Genomic DNA, 14409 nt, shown 5'->3' on the forward strand with positions numbered 1-14409 from the left:
AGGCTGCCGACAGTTGTGACAACTGATCTACAAACGGGGACGAACTAAGACCTGTGTTTGGACTATTCCACGTCAGAGCAGGTCGTAGTTTTACTTCAAATCTGAAGGTGATTTTTGTTGTTTTGAGATGAGATAAGAGCTCGAAGCCATATCAGCTGTGATCCCGCATACCTTCGCACGGCCTCCTTGCTTTCTCACTTTCCATGAATCGGAGTGTGAAAATGCTTAGGCCCCTTTTTCCATTTACTGATCCTCTGGAGTCAGGCACAGAAAAGCAAAGGAGAGTTTTTTTAAGCGGTGAACTTGAAACCCAGACACAAAGGCTCCATATCCCTCCCTTCCCCCAAGACTCCCACTATCTTAAGGTGAAGTTATCCATGGGGAAGTACTTCCTTACAATTAAAATCAATCAATCAAAACCCTACTCAAGTAAAAGTACAGAAGTATTATTAGCACAATGCACTCAAAGTATAAAAGTAAAAGTACTATGGCCCTGTGAGTGATATATTGGTATATGTTACATTATTAGATTATTAGTCATTGTTACAGATGCAACAGCCCCCTCCGAATGGTCACCAGATAAATCGTGAGATGAAAAGGAAAAAACAAAGCTCTGACACACAAATCTGTTTTCCTTTTTTTTAAACTTTAATCCCTGGATAATTTGACCTCTGACCGCGGTATCACTCAGTGGTCGTCGGCGCAGGTATCAGAGGACAAAAAAAAACAATTGATCCCATGTGAAAGACCAAAGCTAGACAAATATTGTCAACATATATCGTGCAGAATTCCAGGAAAAGCAAAATCCCAATTTTTTTTTTGTTGCCACATTTATGTCCCCACCACCACTTTCCAAATCCAACCTACACCCTTGGTATAACCCATTGTCCAGCAAGCTGCTGGTTCCTGTGTTCCTCTGCTTACATTTCAATTCAAACCACCACTGACACCCATTTGCCACCATTCCAATTTTCCATTGTTGTTCTCCTATGTATATTTCACTTGCACAGTGTGTCTTATCCATATATAAAATGACTGAAAGAGACCTTTCAGTGGTGGGCAGAAATGTCTTAAAAATGCCCTTAAACTGTGAAATGTAAAGTTTCTTCCAGACCACATTGTCCTTAATGGGAGTCCACTAACTAGAACCATGTGTGTGAATTGTCCCTCTTTGCTGTCTCCCTTCTCCCTCTCTCTGCCCACACTGACCTCTGCATTCATCTACATTCCAGCATTTCTGCTCTTGTTCATTTTGTACATTTCATCTGTACAGTGTGTTTCAGTAAGTGAAATAAATATAAAAGTGGATGCGAGCAGTGTGCTGCCGGAGAGATGTTTTTAGCTCTCTTTGGAGGGCTATGTTGGTCTGTCTGGTACATCACTTTGGTCCAGACTGAAGTATAATTACAGCAAATGTTTGCTAATATGCCAAACTGGGATGGTGAATATGGTAAATAAACAGCATGTTAGCATGCTGAGCTTCTCTGAGGTATTTATTTCTTCACCCGCATCAAGTGATTGTATTGGCTGCATTGCGCATGGCGGTTATACCAGCATTGTATTGTGTGGAAATGATTTAGCGTGACAAATATGGGGTTGGTTTCCTATATGTTCAAATGGAAATGTGTGATATTTATCGGTCAGGCACAAATTTAATTTAACTGACACCAGGCTGCATCTCCAGAGGGTTTAAAAAGCTCTTCTCTTTGCCAAAGAAAGCTCATATACTTATGGTTGTTTTTAAGGTTATATGGCTTGGACCCTGCTAGTACAATGCCCCATTAACTCCATGAAAGACGTATGGTCCTGGTTCAACCAATATTTTGACTGATCTGATGGATTGGATTAAAGCGCATTTGCACTTAGGGCCCTGAACTCTACAGCAAGATTTCCAACGAAACTGACTGTGATCTTCATTTAAAGCAATGTCTGTGCTGTGATCATAGCTCAGATCCATGTTGACATAAAGAGGAGACATGAGGGGTGCAGCCGTTAGCAGCCTGGATGGGTGTCAGCTACTCTTGTGGCGGTGGAGGCGCTGTAATGAGAGAGGGGATAGATTTAAATGTTAGCTTTAGTTTACTTGCAGCCTCCAAATTACTTTCGAAAGGGAACGAGAGAGAGAGAGGAAGCTCGCTCTGTGCTTGGGACAAAAGGAACTCCAGAGGTCTTATAAAAATGTCTCACCCACAAAGAAAACACATGGAGTTGACAAAAAAGACACAGGTCAGTAGATGACTTGGTTTGGAGGGAAGTGGTTCAGTAGCAATAAAATATGATCAGTAAGGTAAATAAAAGTGGGTGGGATTGTTGAAAAAGAAAAGGAGGGAGGTGTAAGGAGCACAGGGGGGGATTAAATAGGAGAGAAAGAAGTAAAAGAAAGGCAGACAGACTTGGAGGTGTAGGACAGACTGATGCTCGCTTCCTGTCTGAGCACAAAACAGCAGGCCTTGCAGACGCTGATGTCACCAGTAAAGCAGCCAAACTAAAACCTATTGTTAAAGCTGAAACCCTCGCGTGCCATCATCTCAGTCCATAGAAATACAATGCACAGTAAACACAGTCTACAACCAGCACATCCTGTGTGGTTACAGTAATGCATAGCTACGCTGGCCTCGGGGCAAAAGAAAAAGAGCTTATAATGAAAGACTTCGGCAAGTGGAAATCGCAGGAAGTAGGAATGAGATTAAGGCTCGGAACTGGATGTCCTGTAAGCAACGTGGATTCCAATATCCAGCGTTGGGCGGTCCATGTTGAGTGACCTCTTCCTCCTTGATCCCTTCTGTAAGTATACAGCGCGGCTCTAAAGTCCACACAAACCATACAGTCGTGGTCTTCAACCAGGCCCACTTGGACGTTGCCCGCGAGCCTCCGAACCCAATGGGTCTCCAGCTGCTTGGCCTTCATAAAAACACAATGGAGAACGCAGGAAAGGAGGCAATCAACTGGCCTGTGCCGTCCAGTGAGTTTAAAAAAGACGCATTGTGCTGGTCCGGTCGTTGAGGGAGAGTCCAAGTTCTTAGAGGAAAACTGGGAAAGAAAACACCAGGCTTACAGGCCTGTTACTGGATGATAATGCATTTTGTGCATTTCTGCAGCTAAACTGCATCTTGACCTTTATCAAATAAAAGTGGCAGATGATGACACGCGCTCTTGTTGTTTTGAATCCAACAGCTTTTTCATATTCGTCTCGCACTTGGGTTTGTTTGACAGACGCAGTGACTGATGAGGCATTTCACTGCAAGATTTATTAGTCTGCAGCGCGCGGGTGACTGTCGTCTCTCAGTGCTGCGATCCACTCTGCTGTTCTTGCGGGCCAAGCAGAAATAACGAGAAACAGCTTGTCTCAGGATCACCGGCTGGCTGTCTTTCACCCCTTTTGGCCTCCCAAAATGGTGACATCACACTACAATGGCTTTCACGACTGCGAACAGTCAGCGGGGACAGTGGTGCGGGAGCAAAGTTGTAATGATTAAGTTTATACTTCTTTGAGACTCCGATATTTCTTCCAGGAGTTGGCAGAGAGCAAAACGGCTAAAAGGAGAGAGAAAATAGGACTTCAATTCGTCAGGACACATACACGACTTGAAGGCGGCAATATGTCAATGTAGCCTGGCGTCACCCGATCCTCTAAGATCATTTGATATTTTGTATTTCCCAGGGCTGTTATCAGCGGGGGCAGACCAAAGTGCGTCTGGACGTAATTGGATACGAAAGGTGTGATGCAGCACTGCAGCGTGCAGAGGTGAGCTGTGATGGTGTCGAGAAAAAAACAGGAAAAAAAACATTCCGCTCAGTTCGTTTCATGCTGACACGATGATTCAACAGAACGTTCCATGTCAGCGGCAGCCATCTTGCTTGTTTACGAAAACGCCTCGAAGGTGCTCGTCTGTCAGTCAGGTTGGCTGGAAATCTGTCTGAACTGTAGGGGGGCCAGAAGCGTCTTTGCCAGAGCAAATAAAATGCCCCGCTCGTGAATTTTGAAGGTTTCACGTGTCTTGAAAATGGCGGTAGCCAACAAGTACTAGATGAGACTACAGTGGTTGTTGGGGACATTAAACGTCTTCATGCCGAACACGGAAACTCATCTACTCACTGGTCTGCCTTTACAGCCTCATTGTGTTTATACTCTATATCTATCAATAAATCTATATTCTCTTACAAGTTGGTTGCTTAGTGGTGGTGACGTTGAAGTCATTTGTTTATAGTCTAACGTTATGGCCCTTTCAGACACAATGCAGTTTGTGGTCCCGCCGTCAGGCTCTGTCCGAAAGCGCCTCTGGCTTTTTACTTCTGGCGATTGCATTTACGCTTCAAAAACCATATAAGTGGTGTTCATTTGAAGATTCTCCTGCTGAACAAGCAACGTGTAAGCATCGCAAACGTTCTTATTTTCTGCAATAATCCAAAATCCGTTGGCTTTTAGTCGAGGGAACCCGGGTGATGCTAACTTCCACACAGTGCCAACAAACTAATCCTGACCCAGTCATCACATGCAAACAACCGCCACATGACCAACTGACTTACCCACCCCCCAAAAAACACTTTCTCAAACGCCTAGTGAATATTCCGTGAAGTCCGTGTTAAGCTGTCCTGAGTGAAACGTGGACAAACATTCACAAAAAGGAAAGGAGCCCTTTGAACTTGCGGCCCTGAGGCAGAGGGAGCCCGACAGTCACATAGTTAGAGGAGCGGAAAGCCACATCCATTCCGAGCTTAAATAAACACGTGAATGCCTCTGCCTCCGCGGTGCCAGCTTTCCTAAACATGTCCAACAAGCCATCAGTCATGTCTGCGCAAAAGCAGCTTTACTTCTTGTTTTGGCCTAAACAATAGTCCATAAAGACGACAAAAGTATGCAGACCCGCGCCGGAGAGGAAGAATCATGAAGTCGCCGGTGGTTCATCCCATGTGTCTGATCCTGAGTGGGATAAAGCCGCATCCCTCTGGCACCATTTATGCGTTCCTATTAAAACTCCCTGTATCCTGTAAAGGTTGACTTAAAAAATACACAATCTTCTTTTGCAAGCCGCACAATACATATACAGCAGTTACACGTGCTGGCACCTGGGAGCTGCCCACTGTTTTCACTCTTTTATTTCTGGCAGCTCCAAACTTATTGTACTTTCCGCTGCAGTTTCTGGTTGCCTCTGCTAATCACAAAACCGTCCCAGCAAAGCAGTTTCAAAGGGAAGTGAGAGCACGACACCAGAACAAAAACCGAGAAGTGTGCAGTGGCAGTTTACCACCGTGCATGCCATGTGATCCTTTTTAATGTTTCTGCTGTGTGTTGCATTTCAGGCCAAAACATTGGTAATCGTACCAAGGGGTGGATGTTGTTAGCATCCGGTTCTGAGTTGGTTTCCTATTCAGCATTTTTTCCCCAAATCAAATATCTTGCTCAAGAGTACTTCCGTGTTTTTCCGTGTAGTGTTTCTAATTCTAAGAAATACCCGACTCCTACATACATGATGATGGATGGCGTTTGTGAAGTTGTTTCAGTTCATTGCTGGTGGGATGCAGCGAAAGTATATTTGACCAAAAAAAGTAACATGAACTCTAATATGCAGTATTATTGATAAGTGATGAGGATAAATCTAACACACGATCAGCATTTCCAAATAAACCATCAAAGCAACCTTTGTAAACGTACGGATTTCAGGTTTTTACCAAAGCCTTTGGTGGTAACTTACGGAGGCCCCTAAGGGTCACAGTGATTTTGCGTTACTTCGCATTAAGTTCTGCTTTACTTCGCATTAAGTTCTGCTTTACTTCGCATTAAGTTTTGCGTTACGTCGCATGAAGTTTTGCGTTCCCCCTGATAACAGGAGCAGCTGAGGGTGCGGCCATACTGTATCATAATACAGCTCGGCCCTGCTCTATGGATCAGAAGGAATGTGAAGAGGTAAAGCTAAATATCGTGAAGGAACGCAAAATAACTTAATTTGAACAGGCGACGTTGTGGTTTAGCATATGCTGCAACCATTCAGCTACCAAGACGCTCCTTAACCGGCATTTTTTGCGATGGAAGCTTTCGGGAGATTGATGATGAATGTATCTGTAGAAAATAGCAAGACACCCTGAAGGTACGTTGGGGTACGATACCGTGGTGGTGACCAGCAGGAAAGTTGCTGTCGAGCAGCTGTGAAAGAAGACAGGAAGGAAGGAATGAAGTGAGTGAATGAGAGGAAATCCTTGCTGGTATGGCGGGCCGGCGGGTTGGGGGGGGGGGGGTACAATAAGGGGTGAATGGAGAGAGGACCGACGACACCACCAGGAAATAAAATGAATGAATGATAAAATGAATACTTTTATTATTATAAAATTAGCTAAAAAGTCCTTAATACAAAATCTAAAACCATAAGTACTAAAACTGCCAGTCCAACATAAACTAAGCAAAACTGGGGAAAGTGAGCTGAGGCCATTTCTGGAGGGGCAGACTACACTGAGGAGTGCCCTGGGGTGCTACCACTAATTCACCATGGGGGGGTCGTCTGCACAGTAAATGGCTGATTCTGTTCCAAATGGTTTTGTGGGTGATTATGATTTCCGAACTGACACTGTTCAAAAATGACACGTTTTAGCTTGTTAGCTATAATTGCTAACCCTAGCTAACTAGCGTGTATTGTTTAGCCTGTTAGCTGCAGTAGCTAACCCCAGCTAACCTAGCCGTTTTTGTTTAGCTTGTTAGCTACAGTAGCAACCCTAGCTAACCCTTGTTTGTATGTGGCCCGATTAAAATGCTAGTTAATCTATGTAGTAGAGAGCTGTGGCTTGCAGTCACAGGTTGTTTTTCCTTTTTTTCTGTCTTTATCTTTGCACCTCTCTCTCTCTCTCTCTCTCTCTTTCACACACACACACACACACTCTGGGTTAGGGTTACATTTCGCATCATTAAAGTAATCTGAACTGCCGTGTGCGCCACCTCACTCAATTAGGTCAGCGCCATTTCCTCCAGAGTGACCTGCATATCTCCCGACCTGTATTTGGCACCGTTCGGGGAAATGACTCAGGCTTATAGACCATATTACACTGTCGCCAGCTGTTTCGGGAGAACTCAAAACAAATCAATAAATAAAAGAGAAAATCCAGCAGTGACGAATGGGCAGGGAGGAAGTAAACGGGTTTGCATTTTTGTCTGCAGCTTAACATTACAGAAAACATGGCATTTTGTGGCTACTTTTTCTGCGACACCATGGCTGCTTTTGCCTCGACAGGCACAGTGGAATCTAACCCCCTAACCCAAGCAGATTTTCCTCTTTCTGTGGGCTGATCATATTTACTGCTATGATTCAAGTGTGTGTTTACATGCACACCGTATCCCCTCCTTAATGTGGTATATATCGTACGTGACCTGATGGTAGGTTGGCGCTCGCAGACCTAAAAATAATAACCAGGTTGGAATAATGTCTCAGACCAGAACTCGGATTATGAGAAACATGGTTAGTATTCCCATTTAATCAGGTTACTGTACTGGATTCAAGCTAATTTAGTGCCATGTCAGATTATGACCAGGGCCTGGTTACATTTACATTCTAATCGCAGAGATGTTTCACCTTGCAGCGTCTTAGGGATGTCTGACTGTGCAACTGTACTGACTTCAAGGCAGAGGGGCATTGCACTGTGATTTGTGCAAAGACAGCACCACCTACTGGCAGGTAGGAGGTATTGCGTGGCACTCGCATCAAGCGAAAGTGCATCACATGAAAGGCATCTGGCTAAATATAGACAGGTCACTGCTGCGACTACAGTGTGTGATACATTACTGCTGACAGAAGTCTGTGTGTGTGTGTGTGTGTGTGTGTGTGTGTGTGTGTGTGTGTGTGTGTGTGTGTGAGAGAGAGAGAGAGAGAGAGAGAGAGAGATCAACGCAGCTGTGTGACTGCATTGATTTCTCATATCTCTCATATGTCAGAATCAGAATCAGAATGTATCATATAGCTTGGGAAAACACAGCAGTGTTAAGCAGGTCAATGCACTTAAATTATATTTTCATTTAGTATACATATATGTGTGTGTGTGTGTGTGTGTGTGTGTGTGTGTGTGTGTCCATATAATTTATTCAGTTAAATATGCATTCCACCCAAATTTTTCAACATAAAAATAAGATTTGTGTCTTCTTGGAAATGAATTATATGTTTCCAAATGATTCTCTTTACATTCCTTTCACCACCTTTCTCACCTCTAAGAAGCAGGATATGTATGTAGGACCAATTCATGAAGATTACATATGCTGCAGGAAAGTTCACATTTATGAAGTATTGTAAATGAACAACGAGAATGCCGACTGCAATATTTCTTATGTTTCCAATGGGTAATTAACCGGAAAAAAGCCAAACTAAAGTGATGTGTCGTGTTGACTTACATGGAGATTTGAATACACCTATTCCTGGAGTGGAACTGTAATAGCAATGAGGTTTGGAAGAAGTAAAAATAAATAACCAGCATTCAAAATCCACAGCATAATTTTGCTCCTATCAGTGTTTTGGGCCGTGCTGGAAGCTCATTAGAACCCTACATGTGATAAGCGGATCAGTCTAACTGCTGTTAAACCCTGAGGCCTCCACTTCCTTACACAATCAGTGGACAACATCGATGCCTTCAGGTGGCGTTTTGGTTTGAAACAGGAGTAATCCCAGAAACAGTCACCGTGATCTTTTAAAAACCCGTCCTCCAAATACAGACACTGAATGAACAAAACGTCCTGCTGGAGCGCCTCACTGCCATAAAGGGCACTGAGACCAAACAGCAGTTGCCTGGGAACAAAAGAAAAACAAATCCCATGTCTGGCCAAGTGAGTCCAGGATGGAGCTGCCACAACACGCCGTCTCTTTCCTGGTCAAACTACAACAGTCTGACCAGTTTTTATTAGCAGCTCTCTTCGGTGGCAACTTGATGTAGAGTATGATTCTCAGGCTGGAGAAAGAGACACTCAAGTGACGCTGAAACTGTAGGACGGCGTCTGGAGTCTCATTCCACTTTTGTCTTGTGCCCTGGTATTCGGTGCAGTGGATCTGAGGAAGTGGTCTCACTAAATGCTGGTAAGAAATCAAAGATTCTTGACCATAAACTTATTTGCAGGAAGTGTGCGACCACTGACTTTAGACACTTCCTCCTGTCTTTGTTTCACTTTGTTCTGATGCAGTAGGAATCACAGCGTTATTTAGTCAATATCTTCTGAACACACTATTTCCACCAGTGTTGTTTTTAAGCGGTTCTGTACTTTACAAATTGTAAATACACTAGAATAAAGCGCCTGCAAAGTCTTAGTGAATTTGCTTTGTCATGGAACAATGGGTGATAAAGTTACGGGTATTTTATCTAAGGTAAAACTCAACTTTGTCTACTGTTTCAGCTGGCTGGACCGTGTTGGGTAACATAATCTCTCAGACCGGTTCCACTGTCAACTCCCGTGTCACAGCACATCACTGCATACCGTTAACTACAGGCCCCCCCGTGTCGCTGTCCTCACAGCAGGATGGCCAAGGGTAAGAAAGCCAGGCCGACTAAAAGCAAGGCCATCACCTTGAAAACGGCTCAGAACTGCGTGGAGCTGACGCTGGACGGTAAACGCCGTCTGGATCTCAGTTTCAAGGAGATCACCGCCGCGCCCAAGTGCCTCCAGAAGCTGTGCGGCGTGGATGAACTGGACATGAGCAGGAACCTGATCAGAAAGGTCCCGGACTTTATTGACCATTTCATCAGCATCCGCGTCCTGGATCTGCACAGCAACTACGTGAGTAGGACTGAGGTTTATTTGACTACAAACCTTTGTTAACTGAGTAATACTGTTGTTTTCCCTTTGGCTCGCAAATGTAGTACTCAAAACCCAACTGTCAGGATTTTAATTAAAGCGGCATTGAAGGTTAGTTTGGCATGTGGGTTCATCAGGGTAAACCTCGACTTGAGTTTGAAAGATATGGGTGTTTAGCATGCAAGGAAGGTAATGAGTTGCATTGTGGGAAGTGTAGGTTCCAGTGGTTCTGGAAAGTTGACCCGCACTTAGGATTAAAAGTCAGGATCTGTGTGACTCTGCTGCATCAGTTTTACTATTTCTTTTTTTTTTATCCATCGCTCAAAAGTTCCCCAACCTTAAGGAAATATAATAGAAAAATTGCTTTTTTTTGTCATCATTAAGGTGACACGTTGTTTCACTTCGTAACATGAGTTTCAAAGAGGTCCAGGGCACTGGGACTGGCCTCTGGGGTCTTTTTATATTTGTATTTTCAGTGCCGTTGTATGTTTCATGCAGGGCTGCAGGGCCGCAGGGCAAAAATGAACTGTGGGCCCCCACTGACCCCCATTTCTCCCACTATTAGTTTGTGGACATATATTAGAAACACATATTACAAATATGTGCCATAAAAGCACAAGATACACTGAAATAATAAAGGCTTTTTAACTGGTTGCCTCAGAATGATCAAATAAGTCGATTGTACACCTCAGATACACAACAAACAAACAAACAGCATTACAGCATGTGTTGCTGTTGTTGTTGTTGCAGCTGGAGCAGCTCCCTGTGACTATCGGCCGTCTCCAGAACCTGCTGGTGTTGAACCTGTGTAACAACCGTCTGACGAGCCTCCCCAACGAGCTCGGCCTGCTGAAGAAGCTCCACACCCTCAACCTGGGCCTCAACCGGCTGGAGGCTCTCCCCGCCTCCATCGGCGCACTGAAGGAGCTCCGCCACCTCGGCCTCTCTGACAACCAGTTCACCAGAGTCCCCGGCTGCCTGTCGAGGCTGAGCAAGCTGGAGAGGGTCAACCTGGACCGGAACCCCCTCCTCGCCGAGCAGGACCCCGGCCGCGAGTCACTGGTGATAACAGAGAGGCTTTACCTGGTCAGAGAGAGCGTCCTGTGTGACGACTGCCTGAATAAATGCCACACTGAGAGGAAGAAGCTGGAGGATGTAGAAAAAAGGAAGGAGCCCAAGTTACTGTGTTTGCCCAGCTTGGTGACCCAGGAAGACAGGGAGGTGTAGAGATTTAAACTCATACAAGCAAATTTCAAACCATTATTCATCACTCCTCTTATGTTACCTCACTGTGAGATGATGTCATGCTGTACTTTACTTTAAGTACTTTTAACTTGCCCTACAGCGCCAACTGCTGGATTAAAACGTACATGATGCACTATCATAGTCACAAACTGTCGATTTGAGCGTTTTGGTCATATCAACCATCTAAAGCTTTTCAAAATAAGTTAGCTTAATAACCAACAGGGCCCTTTAATTGGAAGAAACCCCAACTGGTTTCACTTCTGTCATTTTCTCTCTTACATTTTATGGTTTTAGAATGACACTGGGGAACAATTTGAAAAAAAATTCTGTTGAGTTAGATTTTTATGCTGATTAAAACTAAAATTGGCATGCTGATTCCAAAATTGCAGTCAGTTTTTTTCTAGCACGTCAAGTTTTTTCTCCACAGCTTACCCTCCAGATAAGCAAAACTCCACTGATTAGCTGTAGTAAGACTTGCCAGCTGATTACGATTGGACTCATCTACAGCTACGTGGCAACTTGTTTGTGCAGTCACAATTGAGACAGTGCGGTGAGAGGTGTGTGCAGCTCCCAATAGGTCAGTACTATCACACACATATCTGTTAAGTACAGTATTTTTCATATTTTTTAAGAAAACGGGGATCCTATAGTTCAAAAACTTGACGTGATAGAGAAAAACTGAGATCAGTTTTGGATTCCGCACCCAAAAATTAGTTAAAAACAGCTGTCAGACCTAACTCAACAAAAATTGTGTTCCCCAGTGTTATCCGTACTGCATGTGTTGACAATCTCTTCGGCCTAGAGGGCAGCAAAGACCACCAGAGACGGCCACAAACACTCTCTGTGTTTGGTCAAACAGCACGGTTCTGTCATTGATTCTGAAGGTTTTAACGAGCAATAAATTATGCAAAGTTGCGTCTAATTCCTGTAAAAGTATTTTGTCGATACACAGTAGGCAGCATCGGGGAGGCTAATGTGTTTCTCTGAAAGGTCTTGAAAAAAGGCAGTGCTGATTTCTGCACGTCATATGCAGTCTTCACTGTAGGAAATGGAGTATATTGACTTAGTCACAGCAGTGTGATGCTAAGTTTAAAGAGTGAGCTTCATTTAATTTTAATAATTCACAATTTTAAAGTGTCTTGCTATGTCACTATTGTGTATTTTGAAACCCTTGAACGTGTGTACATTCATTACACGATACACACACACAACATAAACATTATCCATTAAGTTCATATTGTCCTATTTTTTTTATACATTTGCTTACATTGAATATAATGTGAAAGCTTTCATTTAAAGCCGCGATAATCAATACTTTTATATTAACAATGGATCGGATGACGACGTGTAATGTGAAAAGGGTCGCTTGTAGTGACGAACCCACAGTGAATTAGCACCTTTACTACTACTACTCGCATCAGCGTCACAGCCAGCAGCTATACAACCCCACGGCACGCCACCTGCCCAGCACCAAACAAGACAGCCAGAGCTAGCAGCTAGCTGGAGGACACAGCAGAGCTTTCAGCAGCTAAAAACAGATAGCTGACAACTTACACATTGCTCTGTGTTTGCTAGATGTATCAATAAACAACTGTTTGCTCACCGTATCGACGTAAAGGGTGAAAATGTCTCAATGCTGTGTTTGCAGCACGTTTTTGCTGCCCCCAGGAGGCCAAAAAAAACAGTTAATGCAGGTTGAACAGTGTATGCCAAGCATGACTGTGCTTTTAAAGAGAGTTCTCCCTGTTTAGTTATATACACTCACACAAAATCCCTCTGCTTTCACCCAATGAGTCACTATTCAGGACATATTAGGGGGTCTAGGCCATGATGAGCCTCAACAGTTTATTCCTCTCTATCTCATCAGATGAAGATCAGTTCTCTTTCACACCTCATTCTCCGCGTCCTCGCTACGTCCACACAAGCAGTCAATACAATCTGAAAACAAGCAAATAACCTCCGAGTCGAGCCGTGTCGTCCAGCTTTTACCACATGGCTAGGGGCTGAAGAGTGCTGAGTGGGCCGGATTAAGATCTCAGAGGACAGACTCATTGAGAAGCAAGCAACCTGGTATTGACTCAGCCACATTGTGAGACTGAGCAGTGTTACAGTAAAATGTGAGGGGAAGACAGCAGAGGCCTATATAGTGACCACCAGAACACTGTAAACTAAAACCAAACCTATGATCCCTTGCGATGGATTCATAATATAACCCCTTAAAATAAAGGGGAAAAAATGCTACTCGATGTAGATTGTCATGACTAACTTATGGAATTGTCTGGTTCATCCGACACAGTTAAATAAATGTGTACGCCACATTACTGCAGCTTCATGATTACTTCTTTGTTCCCAAGTTTCACATGTAAAATTCTTGACTTACGTGTACCTCTCGTCCCCTATGTGACAGCAGAAATAACATCTATTCGGCACAAAAACGGTTTCAACCGGTATATTCGTCCTTCCTCAACAACCAGAAGTTGAAGCCACGACTGTGTTTTTATCTATTCGTTATCAGTTATTTCTCTATGGTTGATCATGGCTTGGTTTACTGGTGTGCAGCTGTAGCTTCAGGCCCGTTACAGCTGAACAGTCTGATGCTCTGTGGGCAACGCTCCCGGACACATGAACACTGTCAGTGCTATTGAAAATCAATTCACGCACACGCACACACATATACACATATAGATGTGCTGTCCCCCCCCCCCCCCCAGCCATTCCATTAGTCTCTCCATCCTCCCACTCTCTCACGCATCAATCACCCAAACACACACAGGCAGGCAGAATGAATGGAACAGAATTGCTGCGGAGGCAAAGCAATGTGGCCACGAATAGGAATTGAATTAATTTGGATTGCATGGCCCCGGCTCCTTTATTGGCTGAGATGAAGGGCACTTAGACTTTGTTACATTACAAGAAATGAAACCAGGAACTCAAAATTGTCGGCCTTTCCATAAGCTGGTACCATAAGAAAGGTTTAAATTGAAACTAAATAATTGTCATAGGGCCTGATTCAGTTGCATGGCTTGACAGATATCCAGCTAAATTCAAAATCACATTGACATTACACAAATTACTTAAACTTGCATTAAACCCTTTTTGTTTCCACTTGGGGGCAGCGCGACGATCTGTAAACACAACATACACATTATAACCTTGTAAAAGTCGATGTGGTAAACGTGTTAGCATGTTGGAGTTGTGCCTCCAGCTCCAGTGTGAGGACTCGAGTCCCTAGGACTTTAAAAAGACCCACAAAGTCAGCTGTCGAGGTGGTTTGCTTAGCGGGCTCGGGTCACGGCACCCCGGGGAACTGAGTCAACTAATAGGACTGCTAGCTGCACGGCTAACCGAGCAAACCAGCTAACAGCAGCTACAGTTAGCAGCATTAGCGGTTGCTTTGGCGACCATTAAAG

At 44.0% G+C, this 14409-nt stretch overlaps 1 protein-coding gene across 1 annotated transcript; it reads left to right on the plus strand.

Moving 5' to 3' along the window:
* Positions 1-9478: 9478 nt before the first annotated feature.
* On the plus strand, positions 9479-10981 carry lrrc18b (leucine rich repeat containing 18b). The gene is made up of 2 exons (XM_070927660.1): positions 9479-9736; positions 10505-10981. Exons 1-2 carry the CDS (start codon positions 9479-9481, stop codon positions 10979-10981), a joined length of 735 nt encoding a protein of 244 aa, XP_070783761.1.
* Positions 10982-14409: the final 3428 nt, after the last annotated feature.

This window comes from Enoplosus armatus, chromosome 20 (assembly GCF_043641665.1).
Source record: "Enoplosus armatus isolate fEnoArm2 chromosome 20, fEnoArm2.hap1, whole genome shotgun sequence".
Taxonomy (NCBI): Eukaryota; Metazoa; Chordata; class Actinopteri; order Centrarchiformes; family Enoplosidae; genus Enoplosus; species Enoplosus armatus.

Excerpts from the sequence above, each read along its gene's own strand:
- lrrc18b (XM_070927660.1), top strand. The coding sequence starts at position 9,479 with ATGGCCAAGGGTAAGAAAGCCAGGCCGACTAAAAGCAAGGCCATCACC. Across the intron at positions 9,737-10,504 it reads TGGATCTGCACAGCAACTAC|CTGGAGCAGCTCCCTGTGAC; the intron begins GTGAGTAGGACT and ends TTGTTGTTGCAG.